The sequence below is a fragment of the Misgurnus anguillicaudatus genome, chromosome 3, assembly GCF_027580225.2.
Source record: "Misgurnus anguillicaudatus chromosome 3, ASM2758022v2, whole genome shotgun sequence".
NCBI classification, from domain to species: domain Eukaryota; kingdom Metazoa; phylum Chordata; class Actinopteri; order Cypriniformes; family Cobitidae; genus Misgurnus; species Misgurnus anguillicaudatus.
The window spans coordinates 49,091,775-49,113,463 of record NC_073339.2 but is presented as its reverse complement, the minus strand read 5'-3'; the positions used below and the strand labels follow the sequence as shown (position 1 = coordinate 49,113,463).

The 21,689-nt window shown below is 38.3% G+C and overlaps 2 protein-coding genes and 1 non-coding gene across 6 annotated transcripts; 1 reads left to right on the top strand and 2 right to left on the bottom strand.

Annotated features, from left to right (window-relative positions):
* Window positions 1-1,920: 1,920 nt before the first annotated feature.
* Window positions 1,921-7,733, bottom strand: rpl24 (ribosomal protein L24). The gene is made up of 6 exons (XM_055206363.2): window positions 7,654-7,733; window positions 7,452-7,527; window positions 7,065-7,175; window positions 6,786-6,922; window positions 3,292-3,355; window positions 1,921-2,053 (listed from the first exon to the last, which is right to left on the bottom strand). Exons 1-6 carry the CDS (start codon window positions 7,656-7,658, stop codon window positions 1,973-1,975), a joined length of 474 nt encoding a protein of 157 aa, XP_055062338.1. The 5' UTR covers window positions 7,659-7,733; the 3' UTR covers window positions 1,921-1,972.
* Window positions 3,006-3,144, bottom strand: LOC129445554 (small nucleolar RNA SNORA17). Its single transcript, XR_008644822.1, has one exon. It is a non-coding gene; the product is annotated as a small nucleolar RNA SNORA17 (small nucleolar RNA).
* cep97 (centrosomal protein 97) lies at window positions 7,677-20,281 on the top strand. 4 transcript variants are annotated; one of them, XM_073866336.1, is made up of 12 exons: window positions 7,677-7,697; window positions 8,273-8,418; window positions 8,506-8,664; window positions 8,749-8,850; window positions 8,936-9,049; window positions 9,184-9,350; window positions 13,086-13,250; window positions 13,322-13,449; window positions 13,530-13,825; window positions 13,951-14,129; window positions 14,592-14,667; window positions 19,328-20,281. In XM_073866336.1, the coding sequence occupies exons 2-12, from the start codon at window positions 8,323-8,325 to the stop codon at window positions 19,739-19,741; spliced, it is 1,896 nt and encodes a 631-aa protein (XP_073722437.1). In that variant the 5' UTR covers window positions 7,677-7,697; window positions 8,273-8,322; the 3' UTR covers window positions 19,742-20,281. The 4 variants fall into 4 exon arrangements, with proteins under 4 accessions (XP_073722437.1, XP_055062334.2, XP_055062333.2 ...); XM_055206359.2 differs by lacking the exon at window positions 7,677-7,697 and adding an exon at window positions 7,814-7,939 and having other exon boundaries at window positions 13,716-13,825; XM_055206358.2 differs by lacking the exon at window positions 7,677-7,697 and adding an exon at window positions 7,814-7,939.
* The last annotated feature ends 1,408 nt before the right edge of the window (window positions 20,282-21,689 follow it).

The following is a 21,689-nucleotide window of genomic DNA, read 5'->3' as shown; positions in this document are numbered from 1 at the left end:
ACTGATCACAAAAATGAACACTTGAACATATATCAGCGTGATAACTACTTGAAAGGACCAAAACCATCTTTCTGAAACTCTTATTGGAAGTGTAAATAGTTGTTTTTATTTAGAGCCAAGTCCCATTCGTTTGAATGGAGAGGGCGAGGTTTATGACTTGTAATGCAACCAGCCACCAGGGGGCGATCAAAGAGCCAGAGGCTTCGCTTTTCAAGACTTATGAGGCACACCCGGTTGAAACATTTAGCACAGAAAAACATCTAACGTCTCTCCAGCTGTAAGGGATGATGTCAAATAACAGAGGTGAGTCAAATATATAATCTAGTGCACAATAAGACAAAAGTGTGTTAACATGCGTGATATTTTCTGTTGTGTCGACTCGTGTGCTATGGTGCATACTTTACACAAATCACAGGCTCTATAAAATAGGTTAGGTTCTTTACCAACTGACCGCTGCTACAGTAAGCATTAAAGGTAACCCCAGGTGAAAAAGTAGTACACTTCCATAGTGTACCCAAAGTGCTCCACTTTCTCACACCAATCCTGTACCTATACCAAAAATGAATCTTTAGTACTTATTAAGATGTTCTTAAGATCATCCAAGTGCACCTCACTGTGCCACCCCGAGACACCATAAATATAAACTCAAACGTGCTAAAAAAGCATTTAGGTACAACTTGTAGTAAATGTGAACCCATTCTTGTATGAAAGTTGAGTTCAAGTTTAATGCAAGTTTTAACTAAATACATTTTTTAATACAGAGATAGTATATTAAAAGTGCATTTTAGTTTATATTTATGGTGTCTCAAAACAGCACAATGAAGCACACCTAGATAATCCCAAGAACATCTAAAGCCCGGAATACACTGCACGATTTTTGTCCTCTTATAAGATCATTACCTTATCACACTGTGCGACATGTATCGTTTAAACTCGGGTACGAGAGGCATGTAGACTGTACGATGATGACACGGAAGCATCGGCGGCTGCGTCACACGTTGCGCAACGTCACCAGCATGCGCTCGTGGTAAACAAATACCGGCGCGCAGGTCGTAGCAGCAAACACACTGTGCGGTAATCATGCCGAATTTCTGACACTGCCAGAAAACTATCGTAGGCTATCTTTGGACGCAAGACCGGGAAAACGGCCGTCTTTTAACCTCTCTCACTGTACGACATAGGACCAACGATGGAGAGCCACGATCACAGAAATCGCGACGATAGTTTCACGATGGCAATCTTTCGTCTGGGACAGCAATTATCGTGCAGTGTATCCCAGGCTTTAAGTAGTACTAAAGATGAATTCCCAGTATATTAAGTACACAACAAGTGTGCAAAAACAAAGCACTTCAAGTACACCATGAAAGCGCACTAGGTTTTCACCTGGGTCATTCACCCAAAAAAGAAAATTCTGTCCTTTACTCACCCCTTAATGTTGTTCTAAACCTGTAAAAGTTTTATTATTCCGTTTAACAGAAAGGAAGATACTTTGGTAAATAATGGCAACCACACAAGCTGACAGTACCCAGTGACTTCAATGATTGGAAAAACAAATAACATGGGTACCATCAACCGTGTGTTAACCTTCTTTAATAAAAAAATTGCGATCAATACAATAAAAAACAAGCATACAGGTCTCGAAAAACGTGGGTGAGTTAATAAAGACAGAACTTTCGTTTTTGTGCAAACTATCAACTTAAGACCGATAGAAAGGTGGTACAAGTAAAATCACATTAACCCTAATTTAGACTGGTTAAATCAAACAAAATAAGAACGTGATTCTTGCATACTAATTTTCAAGCATCGATTGTTTAAGCACATGAGTGTTTTCTCATAAACAGACAAACTTTGCTTTAAATACAAACAAGCAGACATGTTGAAAAAAATGCATGTGAAAATGAATGTTTCATGGACACTTCATGGATTGACACTGAAAACTTTTATTAATGAGCCAAATACCAAAACATTATTCTCAGCGTTTGCCACCAACACGTGGAGCGTTGACCTTCATGGGCTTGGCAATTTTCTGTTTGGGTGCAGCCTTGGAAGGGGCCTAAAACGACAACAATAAAAAACATGTTCCTCAAATCAAATGCATTTCTATAGCACCTTTGCATTGTTGCAAAGCAACTTTACAATACATTAAACATTTAAAACACGAAAAAACAGCATATAATAAACATAAATAAGTGGTGGAAGTACGGATAAAGGTTGTTTTAAAGATGTACATTAGCACTACTAAGTGTAACAATAAATGTCCACAGGTCTGTAATTGGACCTTTAAATTCATAGTGATACTAACAAAGTATGCATGTCATAATCAGACCTGCCAACATGTTTATCTGAAAAAATCTGACCCGTGTTATTTATTAGCCTATAATCTCGTCTCTGCAGACTTAAATGGGCCTAAAGTAACAACTGCAAAAGCACACTATTTAATGTTGCTTTATGAGTAAATCATAATAACCCGGTCTGACTCATCTTTAACACAGATGTATATAGGCCTGGTTTTGACATTGATAACTGCTGGTTTTGCACATTTAATGTTTTGATTTATTTACTTAAAAGTAAACTGAGGGCATTCTTTGTATTTCTGACAAGATTTTCAGGTGGAAGAAGTTTCCATGGGCAATGCCTCCCGTTTTCAATTCAATGTTGGAGTGATTGCAGTAACTGTATAACATTTATGGTCTACTTGTATATGGTTATGAAGAAACTAATAAACCTTGATTGGTGAAAGTATATAATGTGTATATATATATTATGCATTGTGGTGTAAGGTACAGGACTTAAAGTGTTCGGTCACTGTGCCTGGTGTTACTGGTGGTTGTGCAACGATGGAGTGCAAGTGTTGGGCTGCCGGGTGCGCGCACGTGCGGAGGGGAATGTTGTACTCATAAAAATGTCTTCAAGGTTGGCAGGTCTGCACAATACAGTTCAGTTTTAGTGACTCCATTCATTTAACATCAGTTAAAGCAACACCATTTGTTTATACAACAATATAATTTGTAGGACTATAAATGACACTAGGCACCCATCATTTGATTTAAGGGGTGCAGAGTATAGACATAATCCTTTACTCTACGCCACCTTATGACACAGCAACGACACAATCAGTCGCACTGCAACGCCTCAAGGGGCGAAAAACATTCATAAACACCATTCTTACACAAAACATGAAACTTGGGCTTGTCATATTTGTACACCAAATAAATCACATCCAAAACGTGAAAACAAAGTGCCCTATAAAGTTAAATGGTCTGTGTTATTCTAATCTTAAGCGTTTCTTACCTTAGCGCTCTGCGTAGAAACCTTCTTGGTTGCTTGCTTAGCTTTCTTAGCCTCCTTGGCAGCCCTGAAAAAAATCAGTTATATAGTTATATTTAGAGCCCGACCGATTTATCGGTTTGCCAATTTAATCGGCCGATATGAGCATGTTTCAGATATATCTGTATCGGTGTATATAAGCGGCAGATATGCATCAAATATGAACGTTTTTCACAAATCAATGAAATGCTTTAAATGATGCAAGCACTTGCTTGTCCAGCAGTTAGGATTTTAGTACTTTTTTGGTGCTGGTGACCCAGGTCACTGTGCAGTGACACCCGCCAACCCCTCCTGACTTCAGCTAGTCTCTCAGTTCTGGCGGCGGAAGTCACACGGTCTCTTCACAACATATTTACACCTGGTATTAAGATGTGTTTGGTCAATTGGACTATAAGTGGACAAGAGACACATTCCTGTTTACACTTGTTGTTTCTAATCCATCTCTTTTGTCCACTTGCGAGTTGGTAAAAATGCAAGCAGGTAAATGAGGTGAGGCCGAGAACTGATGCATTTAACCTCTTAAGCACAGAGGCTATTTTGGGGATTTCCACCTGGATTAGGTCTACCCAATTTCAAACGATTCCCATATGTATCCGAATGCATGCAATTATAATAATAATAATAATAATAATAATAATAATAATAATGTTACATTTATATAGCGCTTTCTGCAGCACTCAAAGCACTTTACATATCCCTCTGCTTTACATACAAAGGTTATTCCATTCCAACAGAAGGGAGAAATAATACCCTTTGTAATTTCCTTTGTAAAGTGTAACCAAATACAGTGAAATAAATGCAATATCTTTATATAATTTACAGAACGACCTTTAAAGTTACATAAAAAGCTGCTATTTGTGACAAATATTATAATTTGTTAATGCGTGTTGTTTCGTATGAACCATCTAAAAAAAAATTGCGCTCTAAACGCAGTCTTTGACAGTGGAATTCAAGCTTTTCTGTGGTCTCAGACTGGAGACAGTTCTGGTTGTTACCAGCAGGTAACAAATGGTGTAAATGGACTTACTTTGTAGAGGACAACCTCCACTAACAGACCATGTAACAATGTGTGCTATATGAGGCAGCTGACGCTCAAGTTTCACATAAGTTAAAAAAAACTTTATTTAACCTAATTATTTATTCAACGATTGTTGGATATGTGATAAAATAAAAATAATGTAACTATATTCTTGGGAATGAGAGCTTTCGTTTGATATAAGACTTGTCCATGTTTGTCATTTGAAAATATGAAATGTGAATATTAAATAAAAAATGTGGGGGGTGATATTATAAATAACTTTCTTACAGTTAAATATACGAAGTAATGCAAATCTGCACAGAGTATAGATTCTAATCTTTCAAACAGTATCTCATATGGGGTCCATGACAGACCATTAAATATTAAAAGGAATATTTAAAATTAAGTCATTTTGATCTCGGCACGGCATCCACCGTGTTGAGGAGGTTAAACTGACCCAAAGCTGCGTACTAATTTTAGAGTATGTGAGGTTACAGCTGCTTGTGTTGTTACTACACATGCTAATTTCAGAGCAATTGATTAAATAAGCTCACGCAACTTTACACCCTCACTTTAAAAAAAAGGGGCGGAGACCAGATGCTTCAGTTTTATAAAAGTCTACAGTCTGCACCAACACTGTGGGTTCGTGTCCTAAAAACATTGTGCCCTACATTAAACATTAGCCTACATTAGTATGTTATCAGTCAAGCATTGTCTTCTTAACGGTAATTTGCTAACTAATTTGTGAAGTACATAACTAACTGTAAAGTTAATAAACATTGAATTCATAAGTTTTAGGGTTAGTCCAATAAAACATTATTCTCGTCAAAACTGCCAATGATTCAAGTTATATGCATTTTGTTCTGTTTGTGTTTAAAAGTTATTGATAATAAGTCAAGTTTACCGATTTATGCACTGATATCAGACTCATTTTGGATAATAAAGTGTGTTCTATTGTTACACACCTGCCTATATTACATATCTTTGTCACTTCTGAGTGATTTTGCAAAAACTGTATTTTTTTATATAATAGAGGGGCGGAGCAAAAACTAACATGGGGTTAGTTGCAACACAGATCGTTTACATGGTTGCACAGGGTTCAGCGATTTGTTTATCCCGTAATGTGTTCGCGCTGCCAAAAGACGGTTTCCAACTAATTTTTTGGAAAGGTATAATGTTTTACTATAGAGTTATTGATAAAAGAGTGTTTTGGTGGTATGAAAATCATATGTTTTTCTATTTCTGAGTTGTGTGTGTAAGATACCAAAACCAACATTGTCATCTTACTCAGTGTCTTGTTGACTAAAACATAGGATCATTTTGAAAGCATTTCTGCAGCTCTGAGCAACTTTTTGTAGATATTTTGTAGAGCCAGGAACAAAAAAAAAGTTGATCCAGGATCACATCTTACTTGATGAAATAACGGTGACAGTCTATTATATACAGATACATAAACAATATACACTTCAAGTATATAGGCAAAATAGTATTAAAGTATTTACCTGCAAACTTAATTTTTAGCAAGTGTTACAACTAACCCTAACCTGCCAGTTACAGTTAACCCCACCTATGGGTTAAGGTGTAGTGTTTGCATTTCTGCCATGTTTGGTGTAATGGTCCAAGAATTGAAAGTAATAGAAACAAACTTCAAATGGTCATTTGTAGCAGAGATGCATGTGATGCTTGTGTAAAAATAATTAAATCAAACTCACTTATTTTTTAATGACTGAGCCAAAACTAACAGACTGTGCCTCGCTCTCCCTATATTCTGTAAATGTATATAGTGTATTCTATGTACAGTACTGTAGTATGTGTCTACTACTATAATACACACAATGTGTGTTGTAAAAGCACGTTTCAGCTGCAGAAACTTCAATTACGTGGAGCAGCATTGACTATGAACTTGCACAATGATTTTATAATCACACATCACCATTTTAATTAAGTGCTCACCCCCGCAAAAAAAATCTAATTTACAGTCTAATGAGACTCTTTAATTCATTTTAGTTTACAGACATCTGAATTGGAGTTGTGCAATTTTGTCATTTGGAGTAATCCATAGGTCTGAAAATGAGTACTTGATACGCCTGAAGTTGTTATGGTGGCATTTGGAGGACTTACCGGTTAGCGGTACAGCACAATGAAGCGTTGCGGGGACAAGAAAGGGTGACGTGGGAACGGACTTCTGTGTGCGTTTGAATCAATGAAACTGATGCAATACGCTGTTTGGCCTGCGCAGCGCAACAAAGTCAAACATGACCCCAGTCTTTACTATGGACCACTGGCACCTTTAACACGAACCATTCATACCTCCAATTGACACCATAACCACCACAAAAAAAAACACTAAACCCACACAATCATTGTTTTTGTGATCAATTGTCGATGTACTCCTGCCCATTCCTAATCTAAAAGAATAAAAGCAGGGGGAGAAATATACCTGATGGCTTGTTCTCTCTGGGCTTTACGCACTTCAGGCTTCTGGTTTCTCTTGGCCAGAATCTCAGCGAGTGAAGCTCCAGTGATGGCTCTCTGAAACTTCACAGCACGACGCGTGCGCTTCTTCGACACCTCTTCCTATAACAGAGGAGGGGGGGGGGTCATTCATGTTTTACGTTCCCAGCAAAACGTTAAGTTTAACACACACTAACGTAAGTTAGCAACATTTAAACCAGTTTATGCAGCAATGGTACAGAGAGAGCAGAAGCAGTAAACTTACAGACTGGCCCTTCTTGTGTTTGCGTCTGTACAGAACGGTCCAGTTGATCTGTCGCGGGTTTCTCTTAGACAGGAAAGCCGACTCGCATTTTGCGTTCAGAAACTGGAAAACCTGAAAAACAGTAACACACATATCGACGTATTAAACATCCAGTTGTGTGAAATCACATTATATCTACACTGGGTTACCACACAACGTGCTACAGTACTATTGATTATTAAACTGATGTTAGCCAGAGGTGCTAAGCTAACAGTTATCTCAACAGATCAATGCTAGACAAAAAAAATGTTTTCCAAACGTCAGGTCTTAGTGTCACTTAAATATCAACACCAAATTACCATTTACAAAACACAAGAATATAAAACAGAGAAGTTTGTGCATTTTTACCTTTCCATCGATCCTGGCGTACCGCCGGCCGTGGCCAGGGTAAATTTTATACCCACTGAAACTACACAGCTCGACCCTACACACCACAAATAGTACTGATTACTTACACACTACACATATTAACAACTTATTAATACATTTAAAAGCAAATATAACAACATTTAGTTGACGATGTTTATAGATTATAGCAGAGCTCACTCACTTCATGGCGGCGAGTCAGCTAGGGAAGAGGAAGGGGAATTGTGGGTAAGCGGGTTATAAATGATTTCATTTAATGAAAGTTTAATATTTTTCAAAATGGACCAGAATTTGATATCTAATTAAATACAGGTGTGTGTTAAAAATATACAAATATAATTTAACTCTTAAATTAATTTGTCCAATCAAATTGACGATCGGTTGCTTGGCGGTGACACAAGCGGGAAGTATGGCGGCTACAAACGGAGCGATTGTCAGTGATGCGATTGTTCAAATGTCAAATTACGAAGGTATTAGAAATATAACGTATGAATCGATTATATTTATTAGCTAAATATATTGCACTTTATTTATTCTTTGACGGAGCAGATCGTGACGTTGTACATGCATTTTAAAGAGTTACGTTACGCTGTGTTGTAAGAAAAGCTAACTGTGTTGGTCTGTTTTTGACATGATATGAAATGTCACAGCTGTTTATAATAATGAATATCTGACTGGATTCAGTTTAGATTTCTGCTGTTTATCATAGCGTATAATTTATCTGACTGTATTCAGTTTAGATTTCTATTGTTTATAAAAACTGATCGTCTGACTGGTTATGTGTTGTTGTTGTTGTTGTTAAGGTCCTGGAGTATTGGATCTTTCAAATCAGGGTCTTCACAAACTGGATTCAATGTTTCTCTGTCCAGCGGAGACCCAGACTCTTATTTTGGACCAGAACCACATTATTAAACTGGAACACACAGAGAGAATTGAAGCTCTTCAGCAGGTGTGGTATATTTATTTGTTGTTTAGGTTTAGAGAGATTGTTATTGATGTCTGTTCTGTTGAAGTTTAAGCTTCTGTTTGTTAACAGCTTTCTGTGGCCTGCAACCGTTTAGTGCGCATGATGGGCGTCTCAAAGCTAACAAACTTACGAGTGTTGAACCTCCCGAACAACAGCATTGGATATATTGAGGGCTTGAAGGACCTGATTCACCTCGAATGGCTCAATCTCTCTGGAAACAATATAAAGGTGATTGTTGTGTAGTATTTAGTGTCTGAACTGAAAATAAGTCTGAATCATCAAAGATAATGTCTTGTGTGTGTGTGTGTTCAGGTCATCGAGCAATTGAGCAGCTGTGTTTCTCTTCAACATCTGGATCTGTCAGACAACAATATTTCTCAAACTGGAGACCTCACAAAGCTTTCAGCTTTAAAGGTACTGGATATTTTACTTTACAAATGCATCATTCTTGTGTTGCATTAGGCTTTTTTTTAAATGATGTTTGTTTGACGTGTTGTAGACACTTCTTCTGCATGGAAACATCATCACGACTCTGTGTACTGTTCCTGCTCATCTGCCGTCGAGTCTAACTGTCCTGTCTCTAGCGGAGAATGAGATTAGAGATCTCGCTGAGGTAAACAGAAACACACAATCAAAATAAACCTCAGTTAACTCAATCTTTTGCTTGGCAATATTGTAGTTGGTCTTTGCATGTATTAGTCCTTTGTTTGTCAAGGTAAATGTCTTTGATGAATGTCTCAAATTCAGATGTCATATTTGGCGCCACTACACAGCCTTGAGCAGCTGTCAGTCATGAGTAACCCTTGTGTCATGGCCACCCCGTCTGTGCCCGGCTGTGATTATCGCCCGTACGTGGTGAGCTGGTGCCTGAATTTAAAGGTGCTGGATGGATATGTAATTTCACAAAAAGAGGCGTAAGTTTAATCCAAAAACACTCAAAAGCTCTTTTCACACGTAGTCTTTACTGGTAATTTACAGTTAAGGGATCATGTGTAGTAGGAATTTTTCATAATAAACAACTGACACTTGGTAATCGATCATAAGATTAGAAAGTTAAAGGACAAGTTGGGTATTTTACACTTAAAGCCCTATTTTCAGATTGTTTATGATGAAATAGAACGGTTTTGACTGAAATTTGGACATATGATGCTGGCCTGAGAATTTTCGGGTTCTGTGGTATCAGCCCCCACCTCTACAATGGTTGCATAGGTGCACTGGAACAATCCTTCCTAAAATGCATTAAACTTGAAACTCACCGAGTGGTCAGGGGTGTTTACTGATATGCTCACACAAAAATGGCTGCAAAAGATGCTTTCCAACAGGTGGACCTATTTTTCCAAACGCCTCACACCCGTACATTCTTTCGTTGAGAGCTTGAATAAAAGACGGATTGCAGGTTTACAAACATTACAGGGTGCGCGCGCATCCAGGAGGCAGAAAGCCTGCTTGGTGAGCTGATCCGCTACTGCAACAACCTTAATTATTGAAGCGTTCTTTATTGTTTGTATATAAATAAAACTTAATTTTAGTTGAATCTGTTTTTAAGTACCGCTTAAAATAAATGACAAAGACCAGAGTTAAAAATACTAAAAAGAACCTGAGGCCGCTGGCTATTACTGGCTACTAAGTTGGAAAAAAATTTAGTTTTAGCAGATTTCACCGCTCTTTGGTATGTATATAATGCGTCCTGCATTATTTCGAACGAGATCAGTCGTCTCTCCAACGCTTGCAGTTAGTTCAGAATGCAGCAGCGCGGCTTTTAACTGGGACTAAAAAATATGAGCACATAACCCCTGTACTAGCTTCATTACATTGGCTTCCCGTCCGCTGCAGGATTGATTTTAAGATTTTATTGTTTGTTTTTAAGAATTTAAATGGGTTGGCACCTGTTTATTTATCAGAACTTTTGCATGTCCATACTCCTGTGAAGGCACTGAGGTCGTCCAATCAGTTGCTCCTCGATGTACCAAGAACTAGATTTAAAAATAAAGGTGATCGAGCCTTTTCAGTGGTGGCTCCCAATTTGTGGAATAGTTTACCTGTACACATAAGAACTGCAGAGACTGTTGGAATTTTTAAGTCATTGCTTAAGACACACCTGTATTCCTTGGCTTTTGTTTTGGACTAAGCAGAGACATTTGTGATGTTTTTATATTTTGATGTGTTTACTGTATTTGTCTTATTTGTGTATGACATTGTTAAGCACTTTGGTCAACCATGGTTGTTTTTAAACATGCTATATAAATAAATTGAACTGAACTGTTTTTCTGTTTTTTTTTTGCAGTGTTACTGTGATACATGTATGAATTATAATGTTAGGCTAGTAACGTAATAGTCGCATCTACTGGTATGTTAACATCATGCACCCAGCACTGACTCTGTTGGTACTATTATCCACGCAACAACACCATGGCATTTTGACTTACAGACACCGCTACTAGCCTACAACACAATGCACGTCTTTTCTTTCTGCCTCTCGGTTGCGCGCGCAACCAGTTAATGATGTCGCCGTGCAACCCGTCTATAGACACTCCAGCCCAGTTGGTGACGATAATCCGCCTTTGCCAATTGCAAGAATACAAACAACTTCATTTCCGTTTCCGGCGCGGAGTAATACCATACCTCACAGCACATCTAATACAAGTCAATGGAGTTGGACGAAAACTATGATAAAACCTGTTGGAGAGCATCTTTTGCGGCGGTTTTTGTGTGAGCGTGTCGGTCGGCGCCCCTGACCACTCGCTGAGTTTTACGTCTTTGTAAATGAAAGTTCGGTGCATTTTGGGAAGGATTGTTCCAGTGCACCTATACAGCCATTGTAGAGGTGGAGGCTGATACAACAAACACCCGAAAATTCTCGGGCCAGCATCATATGTCCAAATTTCAGTCAAAACCGTTCTATTTCATCATAAACAATCTGAAAACAGGGCTTTAAATGTAAAATACCCAACTTGTCCTTTAAAGCAACACTATGTAGTTTCCTTGTAAAAATGACTTACAGCTCCCCCATGTGGTTGAAAAGCGCAACAGTGCCTGGTATCAGACACTCTTCTGCAGGCAGGGGGAGGGGCGGGGCTGTGTGCTCTACCCTCCACCGGCACTTTCAGAGTCTGCTTGTAGCAGCTAGGAGGCTGCTCAGGTTGCAGCAACAGTACAATTTGTCCAGTTAAAAGTTGTTCTATCACTGAAATAATTTTAGAGACATTATTTAAAGGTAAAAAAACGACATAGTGTTGCTTTAAATGAAATTCAATAGACCTTTTGCGAGTCAACGTCACAGTTACGTCACGCGCGAATGTGGTGGCAGAAAAACAGTGGAAATGAATGAGACACGAGTGAAACGAACAATATAACTCACTAGAAAATGTTTTGTTGTGCTGTTGAGTGTCAGAATAGGAATGCCAAAATAGATGACCTTCATTTTTATAGTATACCGTCATCGAAGACACCATTTGAAGATAAACGTAGGTGTTTATGGTTGCAATAAAAGCCCTCAACCGGACAGACTGGAGTGATGAAATCATCTGAAAATCTTTTAATAATTTGAATAGAAAATAATTAGAGAAGATATCCGGTGTTCTGTCGAAGTCTGTTCCCTCTATGTGTTTCTTATAGCGTTTTCATCACGTCACGTTTATAATTTATTTAGAAAGATTAAAGATTTGAATTAGTTCATAATATCAATAATATTACCATTTATTAAAGTTTTCGTATTTTTTCCGTTTTCTATTACTTCTTTTTACCTTATATCTTCTTCCTGTTTGTTCTAAATTATGATGTTTACTAATAAATATATAAACATAGCACACACACACACAATGTAAAGTGTTAATAATATATAAACAGGCCTATACAAATAAATTTGTATGTAAACATAATAGTTTTAGAACAAACGCGTATGCTATAAATACAAGGAAGAAATTGAAAACAGAAAATGATGAAATATTTAATAAATGATATTACACAGAATACATGATAGTATTGCTCTTATAAGTACTTCAGCGATTCATACTGTAAAAATAATTGATTAAGCAATAAAGAACAATACATATACATTACATACATGCACACATATCAGTAGCCAAGCCATTTAAACTTTTAATTTATTTAAAAAATAAATGTAACTTGGTGAAAACTTTATAAGAAACATTACACTTAAATATATTGGAAACAGACTTCTACAGAACACCGGAACCTTAAAAATCACAGTTTAATGCTAAAACGCTTCACACAGCTATTGAGAAGCATTCACTTTCTGCCACCAGTTGGGCTCCGCCCACAAAAAACGTCAAACACGCAAAAGGTCTATGAAAGTAGAAAGAAGGGGTTTAGGGTTAGGTTTAATGTTTAAATATAAAAATGTTTCTTTTTATATGATGTTGTTGGTTCAAAAGCAACTATGGTGATTTAAATGTTTGACACAAAATGGAAAACATCAAAAATATGAAAAAAACCGGACTGTGTACATTCGTGTATGAAGTCAGACTCTGGCATGTTTTCAAACACAAAACCTGTGACGTCACAGAGTTAACCGTGATTTCACTTTTGATGTGTGACGTAGAGACGTTGTTTTATAGACATTAAATAACTGGTGTATTTATTAAAGCAAGCACTCGCGATACTAATGGCAACATATGAAATGTTTCTAGACTGAAAGCTGAATGGCTCTACAGTCAGGGGAAAGGTCGAATGTTTCGCCCTGGGCAGCACGCACAACTGCTCCAGTATCTGGCCTCCACGTGTCCCCTGACAGCCACAACTGCCTTACAATCTGCAGAGGATGCTAAACTTGAAAGAATCCTCAGCAAACAAAGGTAGTGGCCAAAACGAACGTGACTGGTTGAAATGAGCTCATATTCGGTGAGTAAGATGTGTTTGTTTGCAGACAACATCAGCGACAACTGCAACAAACGCGCTACTGCAGTTCCCCGAGTCCATCTCGGCCCACGTGTCTAGACGTGCAGCAGGGGCGCGTGCACAGGACTGGAGATGATAATGTCATGGCTCATGCAGGTCAGGCCACTGATCGATCATTTAAGACTCGTAGTGTCATTGTGTTTTCCTCATAGTGAATGTTCTTGTGACGCTTCTAGATGTAATAGATCCAGGAATTCAGATGGACACGTGGATCGGTGCTGCCTATTCACCTGCAATTGCTGCCACCCGCCCTCCACCCGTGGCCACAGACGCTCTGGTTTTGCAGGATGTGTCGGATGAGGAGAAGCTTGATGGCAAGCCGCTCTCTTCTGAATCTGCCTTTCTACCCTTTAACTCTTCAGTTCAGCCTTCTTCACCTCCTGAAAGCTGCGACGAGGAGTTTGATGATTCTTTAGCTCCGGCCACGTCGGTTCAGTGCCGCCCGTGTGAGGAGGAGACGGCCGCTGTCAAAGTAGGTGGTGCTTTGATCACCTGTTAGTCATACGAATGGTATCTTTCAGATCGGCTTTTACACTCCGATATCTGATCTGAGATTACCATGCAGTGCATATGTTAAAAGGTGATCTTGTTTTTCAGAGCGATACGCAGGAGGACGTGGAGTTCAGCAGGACACAGGAGGCAGCTGTGAGGATTCAGTCCTGGTGGAGGGGAAACTGGGCGCGCCACAATCACTCACATGCCAGAGAAGTGCGCGCTGAGATCCGCCTGCGCAGGATGCAGGACTACATCATCCATCTGAGAGGAGAACTGGAGAGGTACAAACCTGCACTGTTAAACACGGCGCTTGATAAAAGAGAAGTAGTGATGCACCAAAATAACGTAAAGTGCGATCACTGGGAGTGGAGCATCACGCAGAAATTTTGTGTTGTTTTGAGTATCGTGTTTTGCTGTGATAATGCCTGCAGTTAGAGTAAAATCTTAATGCTGCACACTTAAAGGAGTGGCCGCGTGCCTTTCAGCTTTAGTTTATAACTTTTTGGCCATTTTTCTTTCTGCCAAAAACCAATACTGCCAACTGATTTCGTATTATTTTTACACAGTTTTGTGAGCATGTACAGGAGTTAATCAACACAGCTGTGTCAAGTCCTGTTGAACAGAAGACTTCCCATTCACACTTTTCATTTACCTGTCTAGTTGGTTAGAACCAGGTGAAATGTTTTCGATAGATGGGTTTTATAAACAGTTAAAGTATTTCTTATAAGCAGTTTCATTTACAGACTGCGCAAACAACAAGAAGAAGAGCGACTGCAGAGACGCGTGCAGGAAGAAGCTGTAAAGTTCCTATGGAAGCAGGTCAGATTTCATTTGCCTACTATACATGATGAGAAAGATTTAGGTCTGTCTACATATGGGTGGTCACCTTGTTGAGATCATATGACCAGCTGAATACTAGAGTACTAACCATAACCCTGATTTACCCTATTCAGCTGCATAATCAGTGAACGCTGTATTTCAACAGTCAAACTAAATTGGCCTTCATCAGTAACTGATGCATAACACTGCATCTATATCTATAAAATGTCAGAAAATAACTTAAAGCTGTTGTCAAAATTAGGGGTTTTCCTGTTTTAAAATGAGGTAAGGCAGAGGTGTGCACACATGATCTCCTGAACAACCTCCCAAGCAGCAAACAAGAGGAGATTTCAATCTTTCTAAAACTCCATACAGTAAGCTCTCATTATAGACTTTAAAGTCTAATAAAACCGCTCAAGAGATCCTTGAGATTCAGGTGCTGCTGCTACTTGTTTCATTGTGTTTGGTAGTTTAACATGTAATATGAGTGATATTTCCTCGAAAATCATGTATGTAATCATATCAACATTTAATGTGTACAATAGATGTAATTAAATATGAATTTAGTTTGTTTCTGTTATGTTTGACTTTTGAGATTTATACAAATAACCGATTCGGCAATTCAAAGGCCTTTTTTGTGATTTTAATATATTAAAAGTGTAGGAATAAAGCAATAAACCCCAAGAAGCAGTGGGTTACCAGTGCATTTTATAACAGCTAAGGGGCGTTGTTAGGCACGACGCGAAGCTGTTATAAAATGCACTGTAACCCCACTGCTTCACGGGGGTTTATTGCGTTTATAAAACGGTTACTTCATATGCATAGCAGGGTTTCACAAAATGAAACACAAATAAGTTGTAATTATATTAGTACAAATATTACTCTTCCGCCAAACAAAGTAGTTCCTCAGAATCAAGTGTGACTGAAACAGAGCGCAATTCTCAAGCAACACAGACGCAGCAAAGACACAATGAAAATATAATTAAAGACTGTTGTGTTTATTTTTATAAATCAACATTCATCTAAAATATACATTAACATTAATATCGTGCAACTGTTGAAGTGATGATCAAATATGGAAGCATGCTTAACTCTTTCCCCGTCAGTGTTTTTTTTTTAAGTTGCCCGACCCAGTTTTAGTTTAATGCAGAATCTTCTTTAAATAAACATACAATATCAAATGAAAGAACAGTCCATCCGCTTTCCAACAACATCAGCAAAAAAAAAAAAAAACGTTTCATCCTATCTTCATTTGTTCTCTTATCAGTTATCACCTCTCAAATTTTCAAAAGCGGAGATAATTCCATTTTTGTGAAGAACTCACAGTCTGAACCGTGGGTTTAACGGGGTATTTTATCACGGCTTAGAACGCGTTTCAACCAATCAGAATGAAGAACCAGAATGAGCCGTTTTATAATAATGCTTTTAGCAGATTGATAGCCGTTTATATAAACTGTGTTTGCTGTAGTGACTATAGGAAACCACAGTTACCTTGGTCACCATTAACTATATAACTTTATTAACTGATTTACTGTATCTCCATCACTCCCAAGTAAAAAAGTTAAAAACATAGTAAATAGTAATCACATTACAAGTTAATATTTACCTAAAACAGCTGAAAAGATATGTTAGTTGAGTTGTCTGCCTCGCTTAAACTAATGCAAACAGATTGACAGCCCGGCTTTGTTTGGAACTGTAGAACGTTTCATGAATCACGTGAAAGCGTGACGTAACGCTCTCTTTATACGACTCTGGTCTAAACTGCAGGATTTCGATTTCCTGAGTTAAAATGTTTCTAACTCCCAAGAGAGAATAAAACGAACACTGTGGGCCTTATTTGAACAATCTAAGCGCATTGTCTAAAGCACACGGGACACGGTCGAAAAGGGTTGTACCTATTCTCGTAATGAGTAATGGGAGTGTTTTGGGCGTACCGTGTAATAAACCAATGAGAGTCTTATGTCTCATCCCCTTGCGCTGGCGCTATGTCTAATCCCTATTTAGATGACGGACTTTGTAAACTGAAAAACTAAGCGGAGGAAGAAGACCCCCAGTTAAGAATATTGTTTAAAGTGTGTTGTTTTCATTTTTATTGAAATTTTAATTTTTTAAATTAAAACCTTTTAAAAGCCTTTTTCTTTCAGTCATAGAAGTACAAATAGCAGGCTTTAAATTGCTGTAAATGTATTGATATCCAACATAATCACTGTAATCTCAAAAAATAATTTGCAAATATGCTAGAAAAGATTTGTACTCTACAAAGAAGAGATAAAGAATTTACAAACCCACGGAGCGCCGAAGTGTTTCAGCACTAGAACAGCGCCATGGGATTTTTACAAGCATTACTTGTTAATGTTTCTCATCTCACCATATCCACAGGTACAGTGTCATCATATACAATAAATCTGTAAGGTAGCATTTAAAAAAACATTTAAGAACAGATGCATTTGTTTAAAGCAAAGCATTTATTTACTTAACAGGTTACAGGTGAAGCAGCTCTTTACTCCTTCTAACGTCTTGTAATCAGTCCTCATTTATGTTAAAGAGACTCAATAATACATTTAATCCTTTAATCTTTCATATTTAAAAGCGTTTTTGTGCTGCTGCACATTCATGTGTGTGATAAGCAAACCCGCGTCGTCGCCCCGTTTATAGGCACATAATTTACTGCGCTCTTTAAATAACAAAAAACATATTGCGCCATTGACTTTAGACTTTAGACAGGTTTTTGTTGTTCAATGGCGTAGTCTATTTTAGTTGCCTCAAAATAGCAACGCGACAACAATGCGCCTGAACACACCCTGTTTTCAGACAAGAATGCCCATGGGCGCAAAAGTGGGCGCAAATGCATTTTCTATTTAAATAACGTGGCGCTAAACGTGAAAATTATAATTGAGCAGGGTTGAAACTAGCAAAGGGCACTTGTGTTGCGCATTGCATTTCATTGCGCCGGGTGTATGATAGAGCCCTAAGTCTTCCGGGTCAGCTCACTCACCCACACTTTCTCTGAGCTAGTTTAAAGGTGGGGTGCGTGATCTCTGAATGTTGACATTTGAAATCACCTAAACAAACACACCTCTACCCCAATAGAATCTGGACCATCTTTTGATAGACCCACCCCACACATATGCAACCCAGGAAACAATGTTGGTTAGTAGACACGCCCCTTACTGCTGATTGGCTACAAGTGTGTTTGTTAGTCGGCCCGACTCCCTTTTCCAAAGTGTTTTTAAAAAAATCATGCACCTCGCCTTTAACTAGATATAGCCAAACTGTTTGTTCTGAACAAAAATAAAACTGAACCAAAAGTAATGCCAACAAACAGGGTTTCCAAACAAATAGGATTAGGTTCAGTAGCTTTCTTTGTAAGGTGCCACAACAGCTCTTAAATAGGCAGCGCTAAAGCTGAAAGTATACTAGGGCTGTCCGCGTATGCACGCCATCCGTGCGACGTAATTTTCGTCATCAGGAGGGTCCGCGGTCGACCGCGCAGACCGTTCGCGTGCAGCCCAAAATTTGAGACAGTGCGCGTACAGTGAAAATATTTAGACAGGACACTCCACTACAAACAATTATACAGCGGAAATAGACAGCATTTGCACACACACTATCGTTTTTCTTCTTTAATTTTTACTTCTTCCAAGAACAGAAAGCTGTGGAGCATGTTTGTTACCTTAATGTTTGATTCCTGTTCTTTGTTGTCTTGTTGTTTGTTCTAAACTCTGTTTGCAGTGGTGTATGGGTTACTTTTCTTCACCTATCCTAATGTTTTAATGTACTGTAAATGTCACCAAATCAGTGCTGCCCTGACGGCCTGTTAGAGTAATAATTTAAATAAGAAATCATTTGTATTGCGTATAGTATCGAACGCGGCCATCCGCGTGTAGCCGCGGGGAGTATACTTGGAAAGCTGCACGGATGCGTGCACGCGCGAAGCGGACGACGACGCGGAAAAATGGTATACCCCGGCCTTTAGGTGTCAGAGATAATTGGTCTTCACTCCCTTCCAAATGGTCAGCCACTACAGGGAGAGGGAAAAACAGACTACACAAAAATAAAGATCAGGGATCTATATGAACTTCTAAATCTATATGAATTTTATTTACAGTTCATTGGGCAATTAATTTTTTTGCTTAGAATAGAATACAACATTCTGGTAAGGACCGTCATCATTTGCTTAACCTGATAATGACATAGTAGTTAAAGGAAGTTTAAAAATCAAATGAACCTTCTACATAAAATGTTTGAACTATTTTCTTTAAGTCTACAATATCCAGTTAAATTACACTAGCCGAATCTTAACCTATTGCAGTGCTTGAAGTACAAAATATTTTGTGAAAAGTATGTTTTTTATTAAATACTTACATTTATAAGAGATAAGGAAAGCTCAGGTTTTTTATATATAATTTATTGTTTGACTTTCGTCCTGTTACTCTCACTGGTTGCAATTATTTTCAATATTTGTCTGATGAAGAAACACGTTAGGTGTCACTAGTGGAAAACTAAATCATTTGTCGTTGAAACCAAAAATATATTTGTATTAAAATCGCAGCATCGTGTATGGCCAGTAAATGTTTTTAGTGTACTCACCGCTGAATGTATACATTGTTTAACACTTTCATTTGACTGCTGTGTTAAGTGTTCTGTGTTTATCCATCAGCTTCAGATTGTGCTGGAATGGCAGGCATCAGTCAACCAGCAACTCAGCGTTGTGCAGAATTTGGCTTTGGATCCCAGCGTTCCCACTGCTGCTCCGGTGCCCACCCACAACTCCATCTCTGAATCTGGCTTTCATTCTCCTGGTGAACGACAGGGGGCGCCAGAGAAAAGCCTGAGCAGTGCAGCCGGCTCACCTGAGACCGTGCGATCTCTGGTTAATGTGACGCCAACCGCTGGAGACAGTCTGTTAGAGGAGTATCTCTCATCTGTACAGAGACAAGAGGAGGAAGAAGAGGCTAAAGGAGCAGGGGACAGGCCTTCAACACCATGTGACCGCTCTTCTAACACACTTAAAGAGCTCTTGATCTCACCTGACATGGACAGATTGAAAGTAGCTGAAAGTCATCAATCTTAGCCAGTACAGTAACTTACACACTCTGTCAGGCTGCCTTGTCCCTGAAATTGTGCCAGAACTTGAGTTCAACTTGATCTTTTATTGGTTAACTTAAAGATTTGTGGGAGATTTAGTGAGATTGTCACTAAATGGATGTCGCAGCTTTTCTTCTGACCAACTGTGAATTAAATGCATACATGGACATTTTAATGAAATTACGTACAACTTTCTTAAATATTCTTTCAAGTGCACTAAATCTTTATGAACCCAGAGTGCCACGGTCTTCCTGTGCATTTGTCAGTAGATATGTTTCGAGACAACCAGAAGTAACCTTAGAAGCAGTAGAAGGGCATGCAGGGCAGTCGGTTGATTTCATATAGCTAGTTTGCTGTTTGAGAGTTTCTTTTAAAAATACTGTGTGTCTGCTGCATGTGTCATATCTGACATATGCAATGAGTGTTAATTTATTTCACCTTTTTTTCTATGTCAGATATTTAAAAAAAAAAAATGAGAATGCACTTTTTATAAATAAAAAGGTTAGTCCTTAACCAATTCCATCAACATTTTTATGTCATTGCATTCGCACACAGGGTTTATGTCACTGGACCAACAGCTGGATTCTTTTAGAAGACAGAGACACGATTTAAGTTTATGGTTAAGGTACATTTACACCAGGGTATACATCAAGTAAGAGTCTCTCTAGATACTGTATGACAGGGGTTCTCAATTCCAGTCCTCGGGACCCCCCCTCCCAGATCATTTTGGATGTCTCCATATATAAAAACACCTGATTCAGTTCATCAGCTTGTTAGTGTGTTAATTAAGGAGCCTGCAAAGTGAAATCAGGTGTTTCATACAGGGAGACATCTGGAACCTTCTGGGAGGGGGGGGGGGGGGGCCCGAGAACTGGAATTGAGAACAACTGCTGTATGATACAGAGAGGAGCGATATGGTCGTAATCTCTTTTCCAGCCAATCAAAACACATTTGAATTAAAGACATCATGCATTTGAAAAGTGAAACGGCAGGATGCTAGTGTCACGCTCAAATCTGTTTATACCAGGGGTGGGGAACCCTGGTCCTGGGGGGCCACTGTCCTGCGGGGTTTTGTTCCAACCCTAATTAAAATAATTAAAGTATTTAGGATCACTTGGAAATTAAATTCAGGTGTGTTTGATTAGGGTTGGAACTAGACTATGCTGGGCAGGGGCCCTCCAGGACCCAGGGTTTATACTGTTTATCTTCCTGGACTACATTACCCATCACACGCCCTAACCTGGTTTATTTGCTTTTATTCCCCTCAGCCTTTGTCTGTACTCCATTGTAAAGTGGGTTACCTGCCTGTATGTCCATTTGTTTTTAGTTTTATAACAGCTAAGTTTAGAATAAAAGTAAGGTTATCCGTTAAGTTGATCTAGACACTAATTCTGTATATAGTTACCAATGTATTTATAGTTATGGTTCTTGATGTAAAGGGGTTTAAAGTTTGACTAGCTTCATCGGATACAACCCAGAAATTTTTATACACAATTGGCCATTTGTAAAAACATTTAATAAACAAAAAAGGTGTATTTATGGTTTTACATTGTCCTGTAACTCTCACTATTAAATATTTGTCCAGTCAGTGGATTTTATTAATTCTTCTGATGTTAATTTTCCTTTACAAATCTTTACATTTGCAGCATATGTGTTGTTGTGTTCTGGTCAGACAGAATCTGTCAATAACGGATCATTTTTTCTGTTCATTAACATATTGGTTAACCAATTAACATGACTTGGACTGAAGATCCTTAAATAACTCTTATCTACAAACTTCTTTATTTAAGACACAAACGCATCTGAATCATACGCTTCTCTAATACATAGTGATGATGAATGACACGGTTACTGATAGAGATTCATTATTTTTTAAAATTGATTTAACATAAGTCTTAAAAAATACTTTACTCTATAAACCAATAGAATCTAAA

What these genes read in the sequence shown, in the direction of transcription:
- rpl24 (XM_055206363.2), bottom strand. An exon ending in ACGCCAGGATCGATGGAAAG is followed by an intron (nt 7,176 to 7,451) that starts GTAAAAATGCAC and finishes ACTGTTTTTCAG; the next exon opens with GTTTTCCAGTTTCTGAACGC. An exon ending in AACACAAGAAGGGCCAGTCT is followed by an intron (nt 6,923 to 7,064) that starts GTAAGTTTACTG and finishes CCTCTGTTATAG; the next exon opens with GAAGAGGTGTCGAAGAAGCG.
- cep97 (XM_055206358.2), top strand. Translation starts at nt 7,879, where the DNA reads ATGGCGGCTACAAACGGAGCGATTGTCAGTGATGCGATTGTTCAAATG. An exon ending in AGGAGACGGCCGCTGTCAAA is followed by an intron (nt 13,826 to 13,950) that starts GTAGGTGGTGCT and finishes CTTGTTTTTCAG; the next exon opens with AGCGATACGCAGGAGGACGT. An exon ending in TAAAGTTCCTATGGAAGCAG is followed by an intron (nt 14,668 to 19,327) that starts GTCAGATTTCAT and finishes TTTATCCATCAG; the next exon opens with CTTCAGATTGTGCTGGAATG.